This window comes from Vespula pensylvanica, chromosome 8 (assembly GCF_014466175.1).
Source record: "Vespula pensylvanica isolate Volc-1 chromosome 8, ASM1446617v1, whole genome shotgun sequence".
Lineage (NCBI taxonomy): Eukaryota > Metazoa > Arthropoda > Insecta > Hymenoptera > Vespidae > Vespula > Vespula pensylvanica.
The window spans coordinates 532,410-555,485 of NC_057692.1; the positions used below are offsets into that span (position 1 = coordinate 532,410).

Consider the following 23,076-nt stretch of genomic DNA (forward strand, 5'->3'; position numbering starts at 1 on the left):
TTTTCATGATTCCAACGTCATATATTTGGAACTTGAATAAATATTTGTCTCTATTTGGGATAGCTCCCATTAGAAGGAATTCATTCAAAAGCTCGCGAATATATTATTGCAACTGGAAAATAATAATCATGCAAGAGGCACGTGCGCAAACTATTACGAGAAACTAAAACTAAATCCGTACGAACCACGTGCGAGTTATATAGAATATTCAGTTTGGTTTGGAAAATTTATGCGAAAACATCGTAATGATCTAAGCTACGATAAGAGGAGAAAGAAAAAGAAAAAGAAAGAATAGAGAAAAAAAAAAGTTGAAAAGAAGAAGCTAATCTTCGACCGTGCCTGAGTAATTCGAAAAAGAAATGAAACGAAAAAGAAAAAAAAGAAAAAAAAAAAAGAGAAGAAAAATAGCGAAGATAGAGAAAAGAAAGAAAACGAGAAGAAAGAAAAAGATAAAGTAAAATCGTCGAAGGTAAATGCAAAACGAATTAGATTGGAAAACGTTAGCATGCCGAATGCAATTCAGAGACTAATGTATTAGATACCACTGGTTTCGAGTTCTGCGATGTCGCGAATCGATTCGATTTTCGATTCGATCGAAATGACGAAAATTACGTAAACACCAAAGTTCTTTCTAATTAAGTATATAGTAATACGTAGTAGTATTCGAAACAACAATGTAAGAGAGAGAGAGAGAGATAGAAAGAGATAGAGAGAGAGAGAAATAGAGAGAAAAGAAATAATAGAATAAAATCGCAGAAACTCGATCGAGTGGATTTAATTTGTCGAAGCGAAGATTAAAATAATGGAAAAGAAATAAAATAAAAAAATAAAATAAAATAAAATGAAAAGAAATAGAAAAAAGAAAAGAAAGAAAGAAAGAAAGAAAGAAAGACAAAAAAATAATTCAGCTTGTCGAAAATCAGTTTCGTAGTGTATCTCGGTCAGGTGATAGAAATTATTCATTTAATATCACTCTTGCTATCTTGTCAAACAGACAGCACGTCGACAAAGTTACACAAGACTTTCGATCGTGTGATTAACACAGCACCTCCGACCCGCTTCGTGTCAAATCAAAATTAGAGTACCTTTGTCGGAAGAAGAAGAAAAAGAATGAATGAATGAATGAATGAACGAACGAACGAACGAACGAACGAACGAACGAATGAATGAGTGAGTGAGTGAGCGAATGAGTGAGTGAGTAAATGAAAGAATGAAAGAAAGAAAGAAAGAAAGAAAGAAAGAAAAAAAAAGAGAGAAAAAGACAAACAGAAGTATATATGAAAAAAAATTAATGGCACAGAACGGATTTGTTTGTCTTTCTTCATTGTTTTTACGATTTACGGTCAGAAGCCTATGCGTTCTCCCAATTTGATGCGCACGAATGAATCGAAGTAATTTCTAATCTCTTCTAACTTAATCTTTTTGTCGTAATTTAAACGTATTCATTATCTGCTTTCATTGAAAAAAATTCGAAGAAAAGTGGGGATAGGTAAATAGAAAGATAGATAGATAGAGAGAGAGAGAGAGAGAGAGAGAGGAGGACAGTTGGCAATTTTTCGAAACTTCTTCAGTTTAAGAAGATAAATAATTACTGAGATTAAACGATATCAGGCTCTACATTTGTATCATTCATATTTTATTTTTCTCTTTTGATCGAAGTTTGATCGTCGAGTTTCACCATCTTGTTTCCTGCTTTCAAACAGTAAGAAAAAAAAAGAAGAAAAGTAGAAAGAGAGAGAGAGAGAGAGAGAGAGAGAGAGAGAGAGAGGAACATTTGTTACGTTCTCTCTAAAGTTTAAAACCGAGAAGTTTGGAGACTCCAAGAGATCTAGTAAATAGCATTCTCTTAAAGTAGTCGCTGATGTAACGGCTGAAGGAAATTCGTAGAACAATTACTTACAACTGAAATCGTTATTTTTCTAACGAAATTCTAATCTCTCAATTGAATTCCATTCGTAACGGAACGAAGATAAATTAATTGGATCTACGTTCGAGATACGTTAGATCGAAGAAAAGTTAACCTAAAATGTTAGTTATGTACATACGTATGTGTGTATATGGAAGATTCGTATGTACGTATGCTCGTCGTGGTACAGAGAAAAAAGAAAAAAGAAAAAGAAAAAGAGAAAGAAATTGTCTACTCGCGATAAAAAAATTTGATAAGGCTACCTGTTAAATCCATGGATGAAAATACGGTAGAAACGGTGAGCCACCGGTTGAAATTAATATTGAGAAAATATGTTCTTCCTCGATTATGAGATTAAAGCGAAATATAAATCAAGTCGATGCGATAGTTCCTTCTAGCGGACGAAAAGTCACGAGAGTAATATTAATACGCGCGAAAAACAACGCGTCGGATAAAGTTTTTTGTGCTGCCACCTATCTAAGAAATACGTACTTGTTTGGTATAACGTACATAGCGTTTGCTTAATGCAGAACGATTTTGATATTTTCATTTATTCCTTACGTTTATTAAATAACATTGAAAGTTATTATCGTGTTATTATCTATCATCTTTCCGATACGTTGATCGATCAAAGAAGTTTCGAACGATTATACGTAAGAATTGGATGAAAAGAATCTTTTCGATACAACGTGACATCTTGGGAGAACGCAAAGGAGGATCCGATCGACTTTGGGACATGTTGGATAAAACAGCGAGAGAGAAGAATAACGAATGAGATTAGGTGATTCTTTTATCGAACGATCGATGATCGTTTTTTTTTTTTTTTTATTTTTTTTATTAAAGAATCTCCCGTAATCGAATCTGTCGCGGAAGATCCACGATAAAATATTGATCAAGATACGTATTTCGTGAAAATCGTTAACGAACGTAGGTAAGTAAGAACGTGTATACGTAGTTGTCGAGTGACGAATAAATCCAATGTCCATGTTTCTCATTATACGAAATACGAACGCCGTGCGATATTTTGCCTTCCTTTATTATCTTGTCTCTATTATTAGAGACGAGGAGCATTTAAACTCATCTGATATTTTGCGACGTTCAAAACAGAAATACGGTATGAGTTAAATAAATCAATATTTCGCGATGAATATTTTATCGAATTTCGATATCGTCGATGTATCCGTTGTCGATGTCCCTCCTGGATTAATTAGAAATTCTTATTCGCGTTACAATCAAAGTTAATACTTGAGCGATTTTAATCGGATGAATTAGTAAACGTGTTGGGCCTTTGTGTTTTTTAAATAATCGTAAAAATGATAAAGGTTACACGCAAACTAACGGATTATGATTAACGTAAGATTATACGTACGCAGACGTATATATATATATATATATATATATATATATATATATATATATATACGTTCATTGATCCCTCTAAGAATGTGCAAGATGCTCAGCTATTCGACTAATCGTAAGAAAAAAAAATATGTGGGTAGAGTGGGGGAGTAAAAGGGGAGAGATCAGGGTAGAGACATTCTAGGTAGACGCTTGGGTGCTATTTATGTGTCACACACAAAAATGTGCGTGTTAGTCAGTGACGTAACTTCAAAAATTCTCAATTTTTTTTTTTGAAAGTTTTAGATTTTTTACTCGAGTTAAGAAAATTCCGTTCGAGCTCGTAGAAGGATGGTTATGCCACTGAAGTGTATATCCGTGTATCTATATATTCTGCATATTTGTGTGTGTGTGTGTGTGTATGTATTATATATATACACAGAAAAATGCATGAATGCACTTTCTCGTGCACCTATCAAAGGATGCTTACGAGCACGCGTGCGCATATACTATAATCGAATAGACGTATATATTATATATGCAGGTATAGTATACACGTATGTGTATGGTTCATACATGCGTATGATATATTAATTTTGTATATAATATATACATTTATATATCGTAAATAATAAATCAAGTAAATCAGTATTTAACTCCACATTTAGAATTATGGCGATAGTCGAGAGATACGAATGAAATAAGATGATAAAGATAAATAATAGAGAAAGAGAAATGTTCGATTACAATACAAGATATTTTGTGATAACTAAAAGGATTAAAAAAAGAATATCGAACTGATACGCGTTAGATTATTAATCTAATTTTCTTGAATGAAACGAAACAATGTATGTATTGATCGATATTTAAGATCTAATAAGAATGTTATAAAACAACATTCTAAATGTGGAGAAGAATGACGATGAAAGAAAAAAAAGATATAAGTACATATCAGAGGTTTGAAATCTTGAAATCTTGTTTAATATTAGGGATAAAACACTTATATGCAACGCGAATAATTGCAATACAACATAGCAATACAATCATTCGGAGGCATTCTCGCAAGTGGACCGAAACAGTTGAGAGATTTCACGTTTCGATCCTATGAAACTATTTCTTTTCTCTTTTTTCTTTTTTTTTTTTTTTCTCTATGACATTCTCCATTCGTCTAGTTCGTCTATCGATAAAACGGAATACGTTCGTATAACGTAGACCATCGTTATGGTTCGTTAAGAGAATTATTGTTAAAAAATTTGAATGACCGCGATCGATGACGCCGTATTTTCCGTTCGCTCGATGATTGGAAGAAACGCTGGGGAAAAAAGGAAAAAAAAAAGAAAGAAAGAAAGAAAGAAAGAAAAAGAGACAATATACCTGAGAGACCTTGACTGAGAAAAATATTTTTAGGGCGATTACATCGAGCTCGTTAATTTACAACCAATCGAATCGATAGGTAACAGCGTCGTCTATTATCCAATCGCCTGTAATTAGGCCGTAACGATTGTTTGACAATCGCTTAAGAGGATTTTAATTTGATGCACCCTCGCATTTGTATACTCTGCGTGTACGCAAATGGACATTGACGTTGAACGTCAATACGTCATGTTTGACGAAAGCGATGCGGATATAATTGTTATTAATAAAGGAATCATCGAAAAGTCACTAACTATTATTCGCCTCATCGTTAATTACTCGAGATATATCCGATTGTAAAACGAACGGGTGAAAAAGTTTTCTTCGTTGTACAAATGATTTTCCTTAAGGAATTTCGTTTTCAAAATGGCGAAGCATGACTCGGTGATTAGGGTCGAGTTAACGATGACGTGACGTCGATGAGAAGAAAACTGCTTGAGTCCACTGCGACGATGAGTTTCGTTACCCAGAATTACGTTTCGTTGAAAGGAGTTTAGACAGAGAGAGAGAGAGAGAGAGAGAGAGAGAGAGAGAGAGAGAGAGAGAGAGAGAGACAGACAGACAGAAAAAAAAATATGAGTAATAATAACGACAATAATTAAGTTTTCAAATCGACTAAGAAGCAAGGAATTCGTTTGTTTTATTTCTGGGTAACGTTTAATGTTCCTTGCAGGATATATGAGGTGTGCGAGCGGAGTGCATCGACTATGAGGATATACGAGCACTTTGTGGATGAAACATCTGAAAGATGTTTCAAACGTGTTACACTGAGCGAGCGAGGATGAAATTACGATGATTCGTTAGCGAATAAAAGGAGAGAGATAGAAAAAGAGAGAGAGAGAGAAGGAGGGAGGAAGAGAGAGAAAAAGAGAGAGAGAGAGAGAGACAGAAAGAGAGACAGACAGAAAGAGAGACAGACAGAAAGAGAGAGAGAGAGAGAGAGAGAGAGAGAGATAGAGAAAAAGAAAGAGAGAGAGATAGAGAAATGAGTTTTATTCTATAACGAAAATGATGAAGGGGTTGTTTTCCGATTCGACCAGACCAGCCAGTATCTTCGTCGAGAACGAATGTTTCAACCTCGCTCCTCTTTCATTCTTGAAAAAAAATTCGAATGGGTCGACCGTTCCGACGGAGATAGGCTTTCTCAGATTTTCGTGTGCACGAGCAAGAATTTTGTTCGGGGGTGAAATGATGTAAGAGTAGTGGGTGCTCCATATACTTGTGATCGTGCATTCGTCGTTCGTCGTGGTAGATAAGGTAGGAATCTAATTTCTAATCGAAGAGAGATCGTTCGATCGGTAAAATAGAAAATGGCGCGTACACGCCACATTATGGAGCACCGATCTAAGTGAGCGAAGAGACAGATGAGCAGATTATTTTCTAGTGATAAGGATGCAAGACGGGTATGAATTTGGAAGAAAGATATAGTGAGTGAGTGAAAGAGAGAGAGAGAGAGAGAGAGAGAGAGAGAGAGAGAGAGAGAGAGAGAGAGAGAGAGAGAGAGAGAGAGAGAGAGAGAGAGAGAGAGAGAGAGAGAGAGAGAGAGAGAGAGAGAGAGAGAGAGAGAGAGAGAGAGAGAAGTGGGAGAGGGTATGTAAAGTTTAATAGGAGGTTATAAAAGTACTGTCCGTCGTGGTCCATGAAGCGCTGAAGAGGGCCGGAGGTACTTACCCTGTGCATCATACTTACTGGAAAAGTTCCGCGTCGCCAACATCGTCGTCAAAATAGCGCCCTAATAAGAAAGAGATCAAGGCAAGCGATTAATCGTAGTAACGACGTTCGAATTGTTAACTGGCTCTAAATTCTAAGGACTCGAATCGGAAGGATTCATCCAATGAATTTTTACGACAGATGTTATCACTTTCTTTTACAACGAGGATACCGAGCGCGATAACGATTCTAGGAATTATTCGATCATACTCGGAGGAAACGTTATCGAATTATCGATAATATCCTTTATCCGACGTAGGAAACTATGTCGTTAACGCGTTTCTTCGATGAATGAGGAAAAGCTTACCTTTAATTTGCGTCTTGCATTGAATTTCTTCAAGCAATCCACAGTCTCTTGCCTATGCACCACCGATGCAACACGCTCACGTTGCTGTAAAACGATAAAGAAAATGTTGAGGTTATTCGTAGGATAAGTGATAAAAAATTTTGTCATTCGTCTAATTAGGGATTAGGAAAACTCACGCAGATCCATGGATGCTTCAATGCCTCGTTCGCGGTGATCCTTTTGCTTGGATTCACCGTTAACATTTGATTGATAAGATTCTTTGCTTCTGGCGTGACGGTGTCCCATTCTGGGCTTGGATACTGAACAAGTGACATTAAGAGATCAATCCTTAGATTTTGGACCAAATTTTTACGGAATACCATAGATTCAAATATTTCCAAAGGATTCTTACATCGTAGGAGCCTGCCTTTATTTGAGCGTACAGTCGGTGTTGATCGTCGTCCCAAAATGGCGGGTAACCAACAAGAAGAATGTAAAGAATGACGCCGCATGCCCAAATGTCGACGGGTTTCCCGTAAGGCTCTTTCTTCAAGACTTCCGGACTGAGGTAGCCGGGCGTTCCAGCGAAACCTTTTTAAGACCGACGTATAGATTCATACTCAGGATCGATACTTATTTTTTATTCTTTTTTTTTTTTATTTCTATAGACCAACCTATGAACCCTCCAACCCTTGACCCCCGCGAAAGAACGGATAGAAAGCTTTTTTGAAAAGAGACAAGCCGACGACTTACCATACCATGCTTGCGATTCACCGGACACCTCGATCGCCAATCCGAAATCTGCTAATTTCACAGCCGCACCTTTTGCTTTACTTGCAAGAAGTAAATTTTCTGGCTGCAAAAAAAAAAGGAGAATGTCGTCGAAGATCTCTCATGAATACGCGATAGTCGTCGTAAAAAGTTTTGAAAAATTATTTCTGGATGGAATATTTTAACGCAGTTTCGAGTAGACGCATTCCAATGGATTAGAACGCAACGTCCATACGCGCGTTTGATCTCGGACTTTGTTACAATCCTAAATACGTACGTACGTCCCAAGTTTGACTACGATATTGTTACGTCGAAATCTTGACTACGTTATCGGAGTTGCCTTTGCTACTAGTAGTTTCCTATTTTCATAGACAGATATAGAATGTACATTCTATATAGAATGCACAAGCGTATAACGTACTTTCAAGTCCCTGTGCACAACTCCGTTATGGTGGCAGTGGTGGACGCTTTCCAAGATTTGTTGAATACAATGGGAGGCATCCGCCTCGCTGTAAAATTCTCTTGCAACGATGTCCTCGAAAAGCTCTCCGCCGGTGACTCTGAAAAGAAATTACGAGACGTTTCTAGAAAGACCGATTCAAAGGGGAACCAACGACGCGTACAAGGTGATGCTCTTGCTGTTTCCTTTTTTAAATATTCCTTACGATCGTCCACATCAAGGACGTCGAACGTCGACGGTATATGGTAAAGAAGAGAAAAGAAAAGGAAAAAAGAAAAACAAAAAAAAAGAAACGTCGGTCCATAAGAAAATTTCCCAAGCGTTTGGCTTGTTGGGATCATTGAGTATTCGATATTCAATGGAGAAAAAAAAAACAGATAAAAAAGAAATAAAAAAGAAAACAGAAATAAAAGATAAGAGATTCCACTTACAAGTCAAAGACAAGATAGTGATAGTTTTCCTCTTGTATGCTATCGTGTAGTCTCACTGAAACAGAGAAATAGTAATCGAATTAATAATAATGGATGGAAAGGGCTCGTACAAATGATACGTTTATTTTTATCGGCAAGAAGGTGAAATATTAAGTAGCGTGGCTTTCGAGAGGAATTTATGCAAGAGAAGAAAATACATCGAGAAGAAAATTCAAAATGGCGAAGCTCCGAAAGAGAGAGCGAGCGAGATCTTCGAGACTCATACGTATGTATGTACCTACCTATGTATTTATGTATGTATGTATGTATGTATATCAGTATGATCTACGCGGTTAGCTAAAGCATTGAAATTTTGCTTGGACGCGCGAGAATCATTTATTAACTATGAATATTCCTTCGGGTGAGATCTTCATTAGGGTCAACGAAGGTAACCGAAGAAGCGACGAGACTTCCTCAAGATCATCTTGCATTCTGGTTAGTCGATTTAATCGATGTCAAGTGGACATTTCTTCTGCGGACGAATGGACGAAAGATAGAACGAACGAACGAACGAACGAACGAACGAACGAACGAAGGACATCTTGCATTTCAATGAAAAAAAATCATCGTCATCGTCGACGAACGTTAGTAAATCGAACGGGTTCTATGAAAATGAAAAAAGAAAAGGGGCGAAGAAGCATTTCATAAAAATGAAAAGAGCATCTACGAACTGGATGATCTTTGATACGCGACGCGTTGGTTCATCTTCGATTCCGAAATCGAAGAGTCGATTCTGGAAGCGACGTTAGAAAGAATTCCAATTCCTCGTTTCTCTAATATCCTTCGTATCGAGATGCGAGCCTCGACATAACGTGAACGAAATGGAATATATTCAAAAGAGAGAGAGAGAGAGAGAGAGGAAGAGAGAAAAATGGAGAAATAGAATGCTGCTAGTCGAACTTTGTCCTTCGATTCTCGAAATGGAAAACGCTAACTATACTTAGATCTTTCTATTATCGTTCGAGATCTCAAGGAAAAACAAAACGAACGGTCAAAGAAGATACATTATTATCAAGTTTAGCAGCGATATTTCGACTCGTTTTAATGACGTTTCAAAGGGTTGATTCCACCGCTCATGAACTCCATACATTCTCTATGAGATTTATCTTTCATAAATTTAATCAAATTAGATGCACCAGCTCGCTCGTATCCCCGTAACAATGTCTCGGTATAATCTCCCGAGACCTTAGCTCCCCTTGACAAGAAAATCGTTAGCTAAAGGCATCGTAAATTAAAGAGCCGCTCTTATTCCGCACGCTAGGTGAACTTATTGTTAGACGAGAGAGAGAATTAGCTTTGTGTTACAACTAGTATATATATATATATCGATCCCTCGACGATATCCACGAAAATATTTTATTTCCTTTTCCAGATTTGTCGAATGAAAATCGACATTAACTAAAATTCTCGAAGAACAATTCTCTGCTTTTCAATGACCAATTTAAAATTTTTATACGACAAGACACAGAACTTTGTTTTTATCGAGATCGCTCTCCTGTTTATTCCGAACGTCTGTGACAGGTTGAGAATGGTGATGGAGTGCGATGGAAACTTTACGGCAGGAAGAAAAACAGGAGAAACGAGGAAGTGGGAGAGAGAGAGAGAGAAAGAGAGAGAGAGAGAGAGAGACGATCGATGGCTATCACTTGTTGACTCGGAAACGAGCGACGTGCCTACTGGCCTCGATCAACGAAAGTTCGAGTCGAACGTGTTGTCTCGAAAAGAAAACAAATTTCTGATCTACACACACGCGTATCATATACATATTATATGTATCCTGCACACACGCACAAATACACGGTGTATTGAATTATGATAGAGGAAGTAATTCGAAGATTTCAAATTAACAACAATGGAAAATGGAAGCGATGGAGAAGGATCGTTCGTTTTCTCGCATACATAGATCGTTGGAGGTATAGTCGTATCATGAATAAATTCTTTCGATAGCGAGGGAAATCGATAGTAGTTTATAAATAATGTAAAGGTCGGAAGTCTTGGATCGATCGAATTTTTGGATGTAACGTAATCGAAGAGAAAAGGTTGGGTAGAGATAGAAGAAGGGAGGAAGAGAGAGGGGAAGAGTAACTCGAGGCAAAATGATGAAGCCCGAAGGAATCGTTCTTTCTTCCTGATCAGGCTAATCGTCCACCTTGATCTTTCGAATCCCTACGGGGATTCTTAGGAAATACCGATAAGGAACGTGATATCGATTGGGTTTCTATCTTTTCGAGTGGACGAAAATAATAACGAAGATAAGGAAGCGAAGGGTCGAATAAGAGGGTTGGTTCGAGAACGTGGTAACGATAGAACGAGTTAGATCGCACCAAAGTAAGGGATTTAATCGAACGGATAGATACCAGGTATTGATCTACCTTCACTTTTTAACACGTCTTCTCGCTACCGCTTTATTCCTTCGTGATCCTTGTCTTCTCGCAAACTTTCGCGATGCTCGATTAAATCCATCGAAAGGCGAATGGTTTTACCAGGGTCTTCTTTTGATCCCGTAATAAAATTCCTATTTTACACGGCTTTTTCGTAAAGGAATTAATCGTGTTTATTAAAGTGCATAATTTTATATATATATATATTTTTTCTTTTTTATTTATTTACACGCATAAAGTAGGTGTATGTATAAGTAGGTCATTGTTACAGAATGTGATCTGAGCCATCTGACATTATAGTCCTCGTTGGATCGAAATGATCCTGCATTAGTCGTAGGAACGTTAAGCGACAGTTAGAATAAGTCGACTTAAACCGTTCGAGATTCAATAACAAAATGAAAGAAATGACAAAGATTCTTTTCGCGAGAATGGAGTAATAAAGTCATCCTGTAGGTCTTTGTATTCGACCGTTGATGAATTCTTGCCAAAAAACAAGAAAGAACGATTCTTAAGTCAGCGTCTAAAGACGGCCGGACACCTGTTGGTTATATCTTCCCGAAACTCGAATCTCTCTCTCTCTCTCTCTCTCTCTCTCTCTCTCTCTCTTTCTTTCTGTTATAATAAACGTGCCAAGCGGAATTGTTACGAACTGCCAGGATCTTTCTAAAAAAATTGCTCTTGTCTTCCCTGCGCCATTCGACGAGCCGAGCCAAAAATCTAGCTCGGGACGAAATCGATTGGCCCGTATCCAGATCACCCCGTACGACCGCCAATACAGCCGGTGGAAAAGCTACGCTGGTTCAAGGTCAGCCTTTTGCCGGCTATCGAACACGAAGGAGTCTCGTCCGCTTCCGCTTTGATGTCGTTAAACTGTTCGCTTTTTCTTTTCTCTTTCTCTCCCTGTTTCTTTTTCTCTTTTTTCTTTTTTTCTTTGGAGCGACCAAACGAATGGCGAAAAATGAATTAAGAGAAGTTCTGGTCTTTGTAAATTATTCGATGAACGTCGCGAAACGTTTCTATAGGAAGAAAAAAAAAAAAAAGGAAACGGAAAAGAAAGAGAATACCTCGTCGATAGAGTAACAATTTTCAATGAAAATTTTCTAGGTGCTTTTCATGAAACACGACAACTGTAACTGTTTCATCGAGAAGAACGAAAGGGTCCGATACCTTTAGAAAGCGAGAACAATGGAATCGATTGCCTTCTAGGGCAACGCGATGCTTTCGCGAAGCGCGTGAGGTAAATCGAGCGAGAACGACTCGCTGGGGGAGTTCGCGATGATCGAGCTGGGCATCCAATTTAACGAGAAGGTTTCTACAAAGAGACTAAAGTAACACGGTAAGACCGTTTACACGCCGTTCGAGATACACGATTAGTTAGTATCGCCTTTACATCGATGTATCAGCGGGTATTCGATGGCTGGACTGATTGCTAGATAGATAGGTATAGGTATAGGTACAGGTATAGGTATAGGTATAGGTATAGGTATAATCAACCCTGACTTAGTACTCCGCTAATTAGTCCCGACGTTAACGTAACTTCTGATAATTGCTCGATGCTCGAACGTTATTTAATCGGGAACGTAAAGAGGTTCGTTCGTTTGCCGTCGTGTAAAATTTTAATTAATCGCGTATATCTTTCTTCCGAAATAAAAATCTTTGAAAAATCGTTCTATGAATAAAGGAAGAGTTTTATAACGAAGCTTCGAACGGTTCAAACGACTGGCACGAATGAATTATTTTTTTTTTTTTTTTTTTTCATACATCGTCTTACCTATCACTAGTACCCCCGAGGCGATAGACTGCAAAGTATGCGATCTATAGATAATCGAAAGAGTTAGTTTAGTATTAGATTGGGTGGAAGAACGAACGGTCTAACTAACGCTCGAATAACTCGCAAACCTATAGACGAAACGTGGCTACTTAGTTCGAAAACTATATATACTTTGCATCTCGACTATATGGATCTAAACTAAAAAGTTTTTTTTGGTAAGGATAATCTAGTAAGTAAGTACTAGTCTATTCCTAGAGCTAATCGAGATTACACATCTCTCTCCTTTCTTCTTCCTTCTTTTCTTTTTTTCCGAACGAAAAAAAAAATATATATATATATATATATATTTTTTTTTTGAAGACTCACCGATATTTGGATGCTGCAATTTCCTACATATCCGTGCCTCGCGCTCGAGCTTCTGGAAATCTGTAACAAGAGGGAAAAAGATATAGTTGGAGAGTACGAATCTAAAGAAGGTAAAGAAGAGACGGCAGGGACGAATTCGTAGCACGAAGCAATTATTCGAGAAACGTAGGCGACAACCGGGAAAGCAAGGTGGGAGGGAGGGAATGGGGAATCTTATTATGCCACGTCGGATAAACTACTCCGGTATCTCGTCATCTCATCTCGAGGCAAATCCGGAAGTTCCATTCGTCTTGAAAATTTTCGATTAGGTCCTTCCGACTCGAGAAACATCTTAGACTTTAATCCTCGATTCTTAATGATTCGTCATCTTCCTCGAAGAGAAGTCGGCTTCGTATTTAAAAAGCTTTTAACGAGTTTATCGGAGTAAAGAAAAGGCAAAAAGGTAGGAGGGAGGAAGTAGGCGTTAATAGCGACGATAGAAAATCCGTGTAGCCGATCGTTTGTAAGTTAGTTAGGACTACGGGTATCCAGGGGCTTGGATTTCCAATATGTTCGAGCACGAAAGTTTCCTTGTTACGACAGCTGATCCTGGATACGTCATTAAAGTTGAAATCGAATTTTCCCCCCATCGAGATTTCCCCAGACGAATTTTCTCCGGCTTAATTCACTCAGGACGTCGGCTAAAATTGCATTCGCAGACCCGTTAAGTACCGCGACGATTTGCTTCTTTTTATTTCTTTCTTTCTTTCTTTTTTTTCGCGTTCCTTTTTTTTTTTACAACAGCTAAACGCCGCGAATCCTCGTAGTTTCCTTTCGTTGTTGATGATCGGAAAAATCAATGCACGATAGGAACACGCAAATTATATCGTTTTTCCCAAACGATCTTACGTTTATTCGTCGAGTCCTCCTCGACGAATCCGATTCCCTTTGCCTACGAGTTTGCCATCGTTTTCGAAAAGGCGAAATAACGAGCCTCGCGATAAGAGAGAAAAAGGAACACAATGCGGAAAGAGTGCGTTTCGATGTTTTTCTTTTTCCTTTTCTTTAAATTCGCTCGAAAAGAGCGGCGTGCCTCGAAAAGCACCGGAACGACTTCTTTAAAACTGAACGACTCTGAAACTGAAGTGGGGAGAAGGACAGGGGGTTGAAAGGAAAAAAAGGGAAAGAAGAAAAACGAAGTACGGAAGTTAAAAAGCAAAGAAGAAAAAGGCGACGCGAAAATACGAAGCGTTTCTAATTTCAAACACCTGTCGTTCGTACGCACGAAAGCTAATTAGTTTTGCGCTTTCAAAAGTTCAAATGGAAATTTTCTTCATTTCCATCTTGTCTCTGTCTACCCGCTTTTATATAATAAATTCGTTGGAAAGCTTCCCGCGTTGAGAGAGCAAGGACAATAATAATGTCAATAACGATCGATATTGACGATGTTGATGATAATAATAATAATAATAATAATAATAATAATAATAATAATAATAACAACAACAACAACAACAACAACAACAGCAGCAGCAGCAACAATAATAATAATAATGATAATGATAATAATAATAAAAATAATAATAATAACGATAATACTAAAACATCGACACTCGATGGGGTCGAGTGGAACGTAATGGTTGAAAAAATAGAAGAGCAAAGGGGTGGAAAGCGCGCATATCAAAGGATTTTTTTCTTATTTTTTTTTTTCTTTTTCTTTTTTATTTACTTTTTTTTTCCTTTTTAGTTGCAACAGCGTTCGCAGGGACTCCTCGTGGTGCACGGAGTCGGCATGGTAACGATTATTGCGGTTTACCGGCTTTCTGAAGGAAGCTAGCTCTTGAGAAGCTTTTCTCCTTTTATCGTCAAGGATATCGAGGAATTCAGGAAGAAGACGACCAGGAAGATTCCTTTCCTTAATCGGCCAATTTAATAATGTCGGCGATGACGTCACAGATAAATCGAAGAAAAATGTTTGAATAGGAAGAGTCTCTCTCTCTCTCTCTCTCTCTCTCTCTCTCTTACGCTTAAGTCGACAAATATCCGCTAGACTCGAATCGAGTCTGTACACTCGCATACAAGTATATATCTAGCGTTGTTCTTCATTTTTAGCTTTCATTCGTTCCTGAAATGCATACTCTCCATATTGCGGTTGAATGGCGGCTCCAGCGACTAGGTCAAGAGGTCACTGGAGCAAGGCCGTGGCCCGAACTTTCCCGGTGCAAACGTGTAAAGAGTCATTCTCGACGCCCGCTGAGAGGTAACGAAGAGAAAGAGAAAAGAGGCTCTCTGTGCTATCTCTAAACACCCCACCAACCTACTCTTCCGTTTCTCCTTCTGCCTCTTCTCTAGCTATCTGCTTTTTCCTTGACTCTTTTATCTTTCTATCTTCTCTCTATCTTCTCTCCCTCTCTCTCACTCTCTGGCAAAGAGAATTTTTTAATATCATAAAAATATAAAACAACTCTCGGGAAGGATCTCTCGAAGGATTTTACAAGTTGAGTTAAACTTGAAAAAGAGAAGGGAAAAAAAAAGTCTGCATCGGCCGGGAATCGAACCCGGGCCGCCCGCGTGGCAGGCGAGCATTCTACCACTGAACCACCGATGCTACGCTAACGATATTCTATGAAAATAAGGGATGAACGTAGAATTCGTGTACGTACGGTCAACATGAAATACGCGCTATACGTTCTTCTAAGCGCGCTCGAAAGCAAACGTAACTTGTGCTCGCGACACCTTACCTTGCATATTAACGCGACTACTTATTCGAGGGTTCCATTTAGATCCAAAGAGGATTACTCTGACGTAAAACGCAGGGAGGCTCGAAAAGTCGGGCGCACGAAGGAGGAAGGAGGAAGGAGGAGCGCGGAGGATTAAAGCAGAATCTTCACTTTCATTTTGTCCTCCTTTTGTCTCCAAGGAGGAGATTCTTGCCCTCTTGCCTTCTGCACTCGGGCCGCGACCCTCGACACGAAAATTCCTTTCGGTCTTGGAGTTCTAAAGGCAGGTTCCTTCCTCCTCGTCCTCTTCCTCCTATTTGCACGCTACATTGCACCGCACAGAGGCCAACCTCGTCGTTTCGTAATTTTCCATATATACACACGGATATAGATTAACCCTCATTCGAAGCGTGCAAACAACGTGCCACGGTCACCCTTTACGTCGAAGGAGCGCATAATCGCTCGAGATTGTACGACCCTTCGACGACGACGACGATCCTTTCGCGAGGATCTCCTTGAAATCTGGGTCGACACGCACGACGACTGGAAATGGAATATCGAACAAGGACGACCGAAAGATACCTTTGTCATTTTTTCTTCTATGCTACGTGCAGATAAAAAAGAACAAAGAAGAGAAGAAAAATAATAGAAACTGAATATGCGACTGAATGTCACGCGGTGTAACGCACGTACGTGGACGAGGCTATTACTCGTCATTTTCTCGAAGCACTTCTTCTTTCAAAGCGAGCTTCTTTTTCCGCAGGAGAGAGAGACGGAGAGAAAGAGAGAGAGAGAGAGAGAGAGAGAGAGAGAGAGAGAGAGAGAGAGAGACAAGGGACAGGGGTGCAGGCCAACCGATTCGATCGATCGTAACACGATCCAGCTTATATCGGATAAGTTTTACACGGACAGTATTTTAATTGATTCGATTAGGACGCTCGTTTGGCTTCGACCCCTCGTCACCCTTTACCCTCCGTTACAACCGCTCCTCCTATATACACTTGAGTGGGAGGTAGATAGAGAGATTAGAGAACGTCGTGTGTACGAGCGGAATAAGAGAGAGAGAAAGAGCTTTTTTGGGCGCGCTCAGGGGCGATCGAATTTCAAAAGGGGACCAACTATATTTTCCGGGCCGGCTATCCTACGCCATTGGCACCGTGGCTGCTCGCGATGGAATGTTGGCAGCTTGACAACGGCGTCGCTCGTTGTTTTTAGACACGCGTCGCACGCGCGTCGATATATGTGCGTCGCTATAGAACGAGCGAGAGCCGACTCGCTCGCTCTCTATCCTTTCTCTCTCTCTCTTTCTCTTCCGTGATTGTCTAAGACGAAAAAAGCGAGATTAGAAACCCGACCGAAACGCCATATTGCATTTTCAACGAAGAAAAGCTTTTCCGTAGATCGTCGTCACGCGATAGACATCCCAATCGAACGGAGAGTCTCCTGATAAAAGGATCAACTTGCCTCTCTCCGAGAAGGAACGAATTTTTATCGTTTAATAATATATAAGAAAGAAGGAGTACGAGACTCGATAGGATGATTCAAATCCTGTTTTCGAGGAGTCATCTTCCTTGCGGCCTCGTCGACCACGAAAAATATTTCTGGAGAATATCGAAAAGATCGACCAAAGGAATCGGGGAAAAAGGTTTGGAAAATTTTCGCATTCGATTCTATCCAGGGATAAAAGGCAAATTGGATTTTACTCGTGCCGGCTCGAAAGTATCGCTGGAAGCGATGCGACTAAAGGGGATCGACGTGTCGGTTCGACGATCGGCCGTACGATCGTACGTACCTACGTGCGTTTAAATAACGCTGACGCGGCGTCGGTTTCGTTACGTTTAAGTTTAAGAAAGAGAAAAATCTAAGAGAATTATTCTTTCACTTACCTCTCGCCGAGAGTTTCTTGGTATTGATAATTTTTGCTGCAAACTCGAGACCGGAACTCTTTTGAACGCATCGGCGTACCACGGAGAAGGCGCCTCTGAAACAATCGAGTCAACTTCCGTTAATTCGACAGAGTTACTATGGGATATCGCATTATGTTTTTATTATTAAATTACCGTCAGGCAAGAGAGAGATCGTAAAGATTCTTCCTTCTTTTTTTTTTCTTTTTTCTTCGTTAATTCAATTTCCCAGTCGAAGGGGAAAAGACGATTTATCTTCATTTCGGTTTACTCGCTCGACTTTTAATTCCCCGCTTTTAGAGTCGTGAAAGAAACTAAACTTCGGAGCTTACGCTACGCTCGCTCGCAATATTTCATATTCGTATATACCTGCCTAAGTATAGAGTACGTGCGTGCAGCTATCGCGGCTCTGGCTAGATATGTAAGGCGCGTAACGCGAACGTCGAAGAGCGGAACGCCTCTAGTTAACCGAAAACTAAACTTTCTCGATTAGCTGGAGTCGAAGTTCGACGGAGCGTGTAAGAGGTTGTTGGAAGGAGCGTACGATGCAGCCACCTGTATAGAAAATCGCGGGCTCGATTGACAAAGTTTCTACGATCCTTCAAAAAAAGGGTCTAGAGAGATCGGAAAACAACGTGTCGTATTCTTTCGTCGAAAGAAAAATTTCGAAGGATTGCGCTGGTTTTCTCGTATTCGTCGAAAAGTATTCCGGGTCCGGTCGTAACTTTTTGATCGGGTTCCTCGAGCAAGAAAGGATACGCGACGAAGTACGTACGTATATACATATATTAGAATTTTATAAGCGCGATCTCGCGTATGAAAAAGCCTTTTTATCGTTGGCGCAACAATCGCTCCTTTAAAAGATACAAACTCGATTATACTCGTTCGGTAGTAAAATATACTTTCCATAATTCGCATCCTCCTCTCTTTGCCGTTCTCTATTATTTATTAACCGACGGCCTATTTACGGAGACTGCATCGTATCCCTTAAGGAGTATTTCCTGGCTGCATTTAAAGTCCTTCTCGTTCCTCAGACATTTACTCTCGTATACCTTTCCAAGCGTTACCGAAGAAATTCCCTTTGTGGTCTTCCGCGGCAACGCTCGAGCTTTTAAGACGCTTTACCTCCACCTAGATTTCTATAACGTGCACTGCAAGCGTTTTATATCACCCTCGCTTCCCCCCTGCGTCTTCTCTCTAGTCACGAAAGAACGTAACAGTATTTCGAGACGCATAGGTACCTAAATGCAAGGAGATACCTACGATATAACTAGTTGGAATTTTAAACGAGACGCGCGGAAGATAACAAAAGAAAAAAGAACGGAGTGCTTTTCCACCGCTCGGTCCATCGCTCGAATAATAGAAAGAGGATCGAGCGTCTAGCGCTCGTTACTCCTTCGTATTCTTTCGTGACGTCTACAACCAATCTGATCTATCTTTCGTTTCATTTCATTCGTCTTTTATATACGAACCGATAGAAATCATTGACTGGATTATTTCGATCCAGTCACGACCGTAGCTATTAATACAAATTCGTAGAGTATCAGGATCGAGTATCAGTCCTATCCTTTTTCATTTTCATCAACTGCGCATTCGATAAAGAGGTTGTTTCTTTTCGTTTCGTTTTATTCCGTTTTTCTCGGAAGATGGGATCTCCAAAGATAGGAGATAATCGCGAGAGAAAGAGAGTTCGTGGAATACGTCGTTTCGTTTTGCCTTCGTTGCAAGGAAAACCTCTGTGTGTACGAAGGATTAACAATCTTTCCTCTCTAAAGTGACAGAGAGATAGAGAAAGCCTCTGGAACGTAGAAAGCCGTCCGCACGGCGAGGTGAGTGGAATAAAAAGAGGGATGACTTTGTTCTGTCGTTGGGAGCTAGAAAGGTCAGGTGTCCTGGGGGCAAAAAAGGGAAAAAAAGATCAAGAGAGAAAGAGAGAAAAAAGAAGAGAGAGCGAGAGAGAGCATGATTTATCGTTGTTACTATTCCTATTGCTCCAAGTCAAAAATAAAAGAATTTTATAGACATACGATACGTTCCCTTTTCTTTCTTTTTTATCTCTTTTTTCTTTTTTTTTTTTAAATCACGTTATAAAGGATTGACATTGTATCTCCGGAAACTGTTCAAATAGCAATTAACCATAGCTCGTTCTTTTTCTTCTTCTTTTTTTTTTAGCTTTTTTCAATTTAATGGAAACAGAAAGGATCCTTCGCGAAGGATCAAAAAAGAGAATTTTAATGGAAACTCGATCGCGAGTGTAGTTCGTTGTTAAAATAGTAGTAGTCAAAGGTAGAAGCGAACCGAGGCAAACGGTATTTTAATGTTTCATCCTGCAGGACGAGGCGCCACGACGAGGCGCCATTGGGAGCGTCATTCGAAGCGCCATTCGAAGCGCCATACGAAGCGCCATACGAAGCGCTACGGAAGGAGCAAAGAGGAAAAAGGGCGAGGCGCGCTCCGCTTCGTTTCCATGACGACCAATCATTACCGAAGATCGTGTCGCCACCTATCGTACCCTCTCTTGCCGCAAACCACCGAAACTACCCCTCCACCTCCTCCACCCTTCACCCCACCACCCTCCAACCGACCGACTACCACCCTTCTGATTACGAAGTTGCTTTCACGTGTTCTCTAGTCTTCTTATTTTCCTTTTACCATATCTGCGAAAACGAATCTAATCGCGTTCTTTTATAATTATGCAATTTGATTATTCTCTCTCTTGTTAATGAGATATTCAAAATATGTTTCTCCTCTGTTTTCTTTTTTCTCTCTTTTTCTTTTTTTTTTTTTTTTTTTTTTTTTTAGAGGGATTGCTAAAATGAAATATATTGGCAAATTAAATAAGAGAAAATTATTCAAATGATATACTCGAACAACATCGACGAGAATAACTTTGTCGATCGTTCTGCCATTTTTGCCTATGCGTAATAATAAACGGTATTATTTTTGTCCGTACGCAAATTGATGAATACAAATTGATTAATGCAAATCGTACGTCTCCAGGGAGTTTCCAGAGAGAATGGATACGTAACTTACGTATCTATGTACTCGAGAATGCAAAAATCTCTACACGATATTTCGTTATCTTGCTATGAATCATCATAGTATTACATATATATGTGTATGTGTGTGTATATATATACATGTATGCGCGTTACATATAGGTACGTAGATATTTCCTATTATAACAAAGCGAAATACATAATTTTACATTCTTTTCATAATTCATAACGTCATTCGCTGACTGCTAACGAAAGATTAATATCCATGTTTTTCATCGTCCGTTTTGTTTGTCGATATCTGATTGTTCTCTATTCGATTATTCTCGTTGGATTACTCCTTGTTTGTTTAAAAAAAAAGAAACAAAAAAGAATGTAAATTTCTCTACGTAGGTATGCGTGCTTATATATTCCATAGATCGAAAAAAAAAAAGGAAAAAAAGAAAGAAAAAAAAGAATTTACTGCATAGATGTAAGATATATAGTATATATATATATATATATATATATATATATATATATATATTCTATATACGTAAGCGATTCGAGAACACGCGAGAAAAAGAAAGAGAGAGTTCTCTTTGCTTGGAGCATAATTCAAGCGATCCTCGACGATTTATCGCTCCATCTTTTCTTCCTTTAACACGCGCGCGCGAACGAACGAACTCACCCTCGCATTTTTCAAATCTCTCTTTCTCTCTCTCTCTCTCTCTCTCTCTCTCTCTCTCTCTCTCTCTCTCCTTTATTATTTTTTTTTCTTTTTTTTAATATCCAGAATTTGTCCGTAGGGAGTAGGAGGTAAACTCGTACGAATAATTTCTCTCGACAATACGCGTCGCTCGCGTAAATTTGCAGGGATTCGCGGAAACAAATAATTGGTTCCGGACCGAATGCAAAGTAACAAATCGACTCGATGTATGAAAGAATGAAGGGAAGAGAGAGAGAGAGAGAGAGAAAGATAGATAGATAGAGAGAGAGAGAAAGATAGATAGATAGAGAGAGAGAGAAAGATAGATAGATAGAGAGAGAGAGAAAGATAGAGCTAAAAAACACGTTCGCAAGATCTGTGCTAGAGCATGTCGAAGCCAGCAAAACCCGAAGCTTCTGTTCGCTCTTAGAGTGGATCGTATGAATTATGTAAAACTAGAACGTCGACGAGTAAGTACATACGGTTAGATTCACTTTTTGTTATACACACACACTCGTACATACATACATATATATATATATATATATATATATATATATATAAAAGCACACGTATGTACATCTATGTGTACTTACGTACGATTATTATTTAGTTTTCTTTCCTTTGCTCATTAAATATTGGAAGTGTTTATATTTACGATAAAAACAGATCGACAATCTGAGAGTTCGAGTTCTAGTTCGAGTTCGAGTTCGAAAGAGAGAGAGAGAGAGAGAGAGAGAGAGAGAGAGAGAGAGAGAGAGAGAGAGAGAGAGAGAGAGAGAGAGAGAGAGAGAGAAAGTAATTTAGGTAATATCAAAGGAACAGTTAAGCAGAAAACAGAGGATTATGTGGAAGGTCGAGTTTACCCAGGAAACGTAATTTAAACGTATTTGATTGCGCTCAACGGAAGCGCCGAGTTTAGCTTGAATCCGTGCGCATCAGCGCCGCCGGTAGTTTACTACAATTAGCGGCTGGTAGACGCAAAACTCTCTTTGCCTGGGAACGCTTCGCTTACGTATAATTAAAGCGACGATAATTCGAACGCTATTATCGGCATTGATAGACGAAGTATCAAAAGAAGAAGATAAAGGAGAGATATACGTGCGCGAGATGAGAAACTAAGTGATTATTTTTTTATAAATCGTTGCTACGAGTAACGCGACACGCTGAACGCGTTTTCCTTTATTAAATGAAAATCGCGAATCAGACGGCAGTTTTGAATGCCCATTGAATTCTAACAAACGAGTTCGCACGAACGCGACTTCACTTAGTTCTACGCACGTGAGTAAATCTATAAAAAAGATTTTATAATCCATTGGAATCGATCGTATTTTGCAAGTGAAATACATCGAACTCGAATGGGTATGGAGCAATGAATTTACGACGAAACGTAATATCTTAATTTCTTAAGAAAAGAGATACCAATGTTTTTTGATTTCTACGTATCGCGAAGGACACGTCAAAAGTTGGAAAGTACGTTCTAGAATCGCTCGTAATTCAACGAATCGCCAAGTTCAAACAACTACGAAAGCTCCGGACGAAATCGTGCTTTTCTATCGTAGCAGTATGCGAAAATACTCTCGAGCTGGTGTTGAGTAGCTCGGTCCAATTCGACGAGTAGTAACTACGATACTCGAAGTAGATCCTGGAGTATTTTCTGACAATCGACGTCTATCCGATGTCCAGACGTATTCTCCAAGAGAGAGAAAGAAAGAAAGAGAGAGAGAGAGGGAGGGAGAGAGAGAGAGAGCATCTCACTCTTTAGAAGTAGTACTATCCCGAGTGGATAGAGCTTCGACAATGAGAGACGCATTCGAGAGAGTAACTTTGACGAGTGCCCTCGACTCGAGTCGGCTACATTGCACGACAGAGGAGCAGACCCGTCAAAGTCTCTATCTATCTACTTCTCTCTCTCTC

At 39.2% G+C, this 23,076-nt stretch overlaps 1 protein-coding gene and 1 non-coding gene across 14 annotated transcripts in view; both read right to left on the reverse strand.

Moving 5' to 3' along the window:
- LOC122631302 (calcium/calmodulin-dependent protein kinase type II alpha chain) overlaps nucleotides 1–23,076 on the reverse strand; it is a 63,295-nt gene that overhangs the window by 19,018 nt on the left and 21,201 nt on the right. For 8 of the 13 annotated variants that reach the window (XM_043816845.1, XM_043816847.1, XM_043816848.1 and 5 more), the window contains exons 2-10: nucleotides 17,458–17,552; nucleotides 12,873–12,932; nucleotides 8,316–8,370; nucleotides 7,846–7,984; nucleotides 7,407–7,509; nucleotides 7,066–7,244; nucleotides 6,851–6,973; nucleotides 6,675–6,758; nucleotides 6,329–6,389 (exon numbers count right to left, since the gene is read on the reverse strand). In XM_043816845.1, the coding sequence (XP_043672780.1) occupies nucleotides 6,329–6,389; nucleotides 6,675–6,758; nucleotides 6,851–6,973; nucleotides 7,066–7,244; nucleotides 7,407–7,509; nucleotides 7,846–7,984; nucleotides 8,316–8,370; nucleotides 12,873–12,932; nucleotides 17,458–17,552 (899 nt within the window). The remainder of the gene's footprint in view (nucleotides 1–6,328; nucleotides 6,390–6,674; nucleotides 6,759–6,850; nucleotides 6,974–7,065; nucleotides 7,245–7,406; nucleotides 7,510–7,845; nucleotides 7,985–8,315; nucleotides 8,371–12,872; nucleotides 12,933–17,457; nucleotides 17,553–23,076) is intronic. The other 5 variants (XM_043816846.1, XM_043816852.1, XM_043816857.1 and 2 more) reach the window with 1 other exon arrangement.
- Nucleotides 15,389–15,459, reverse strand: Trnag-gcc. Its single transcript has one exon. It is a non-coding gene; the product is annotated as a tRNA-Gly (tRNA).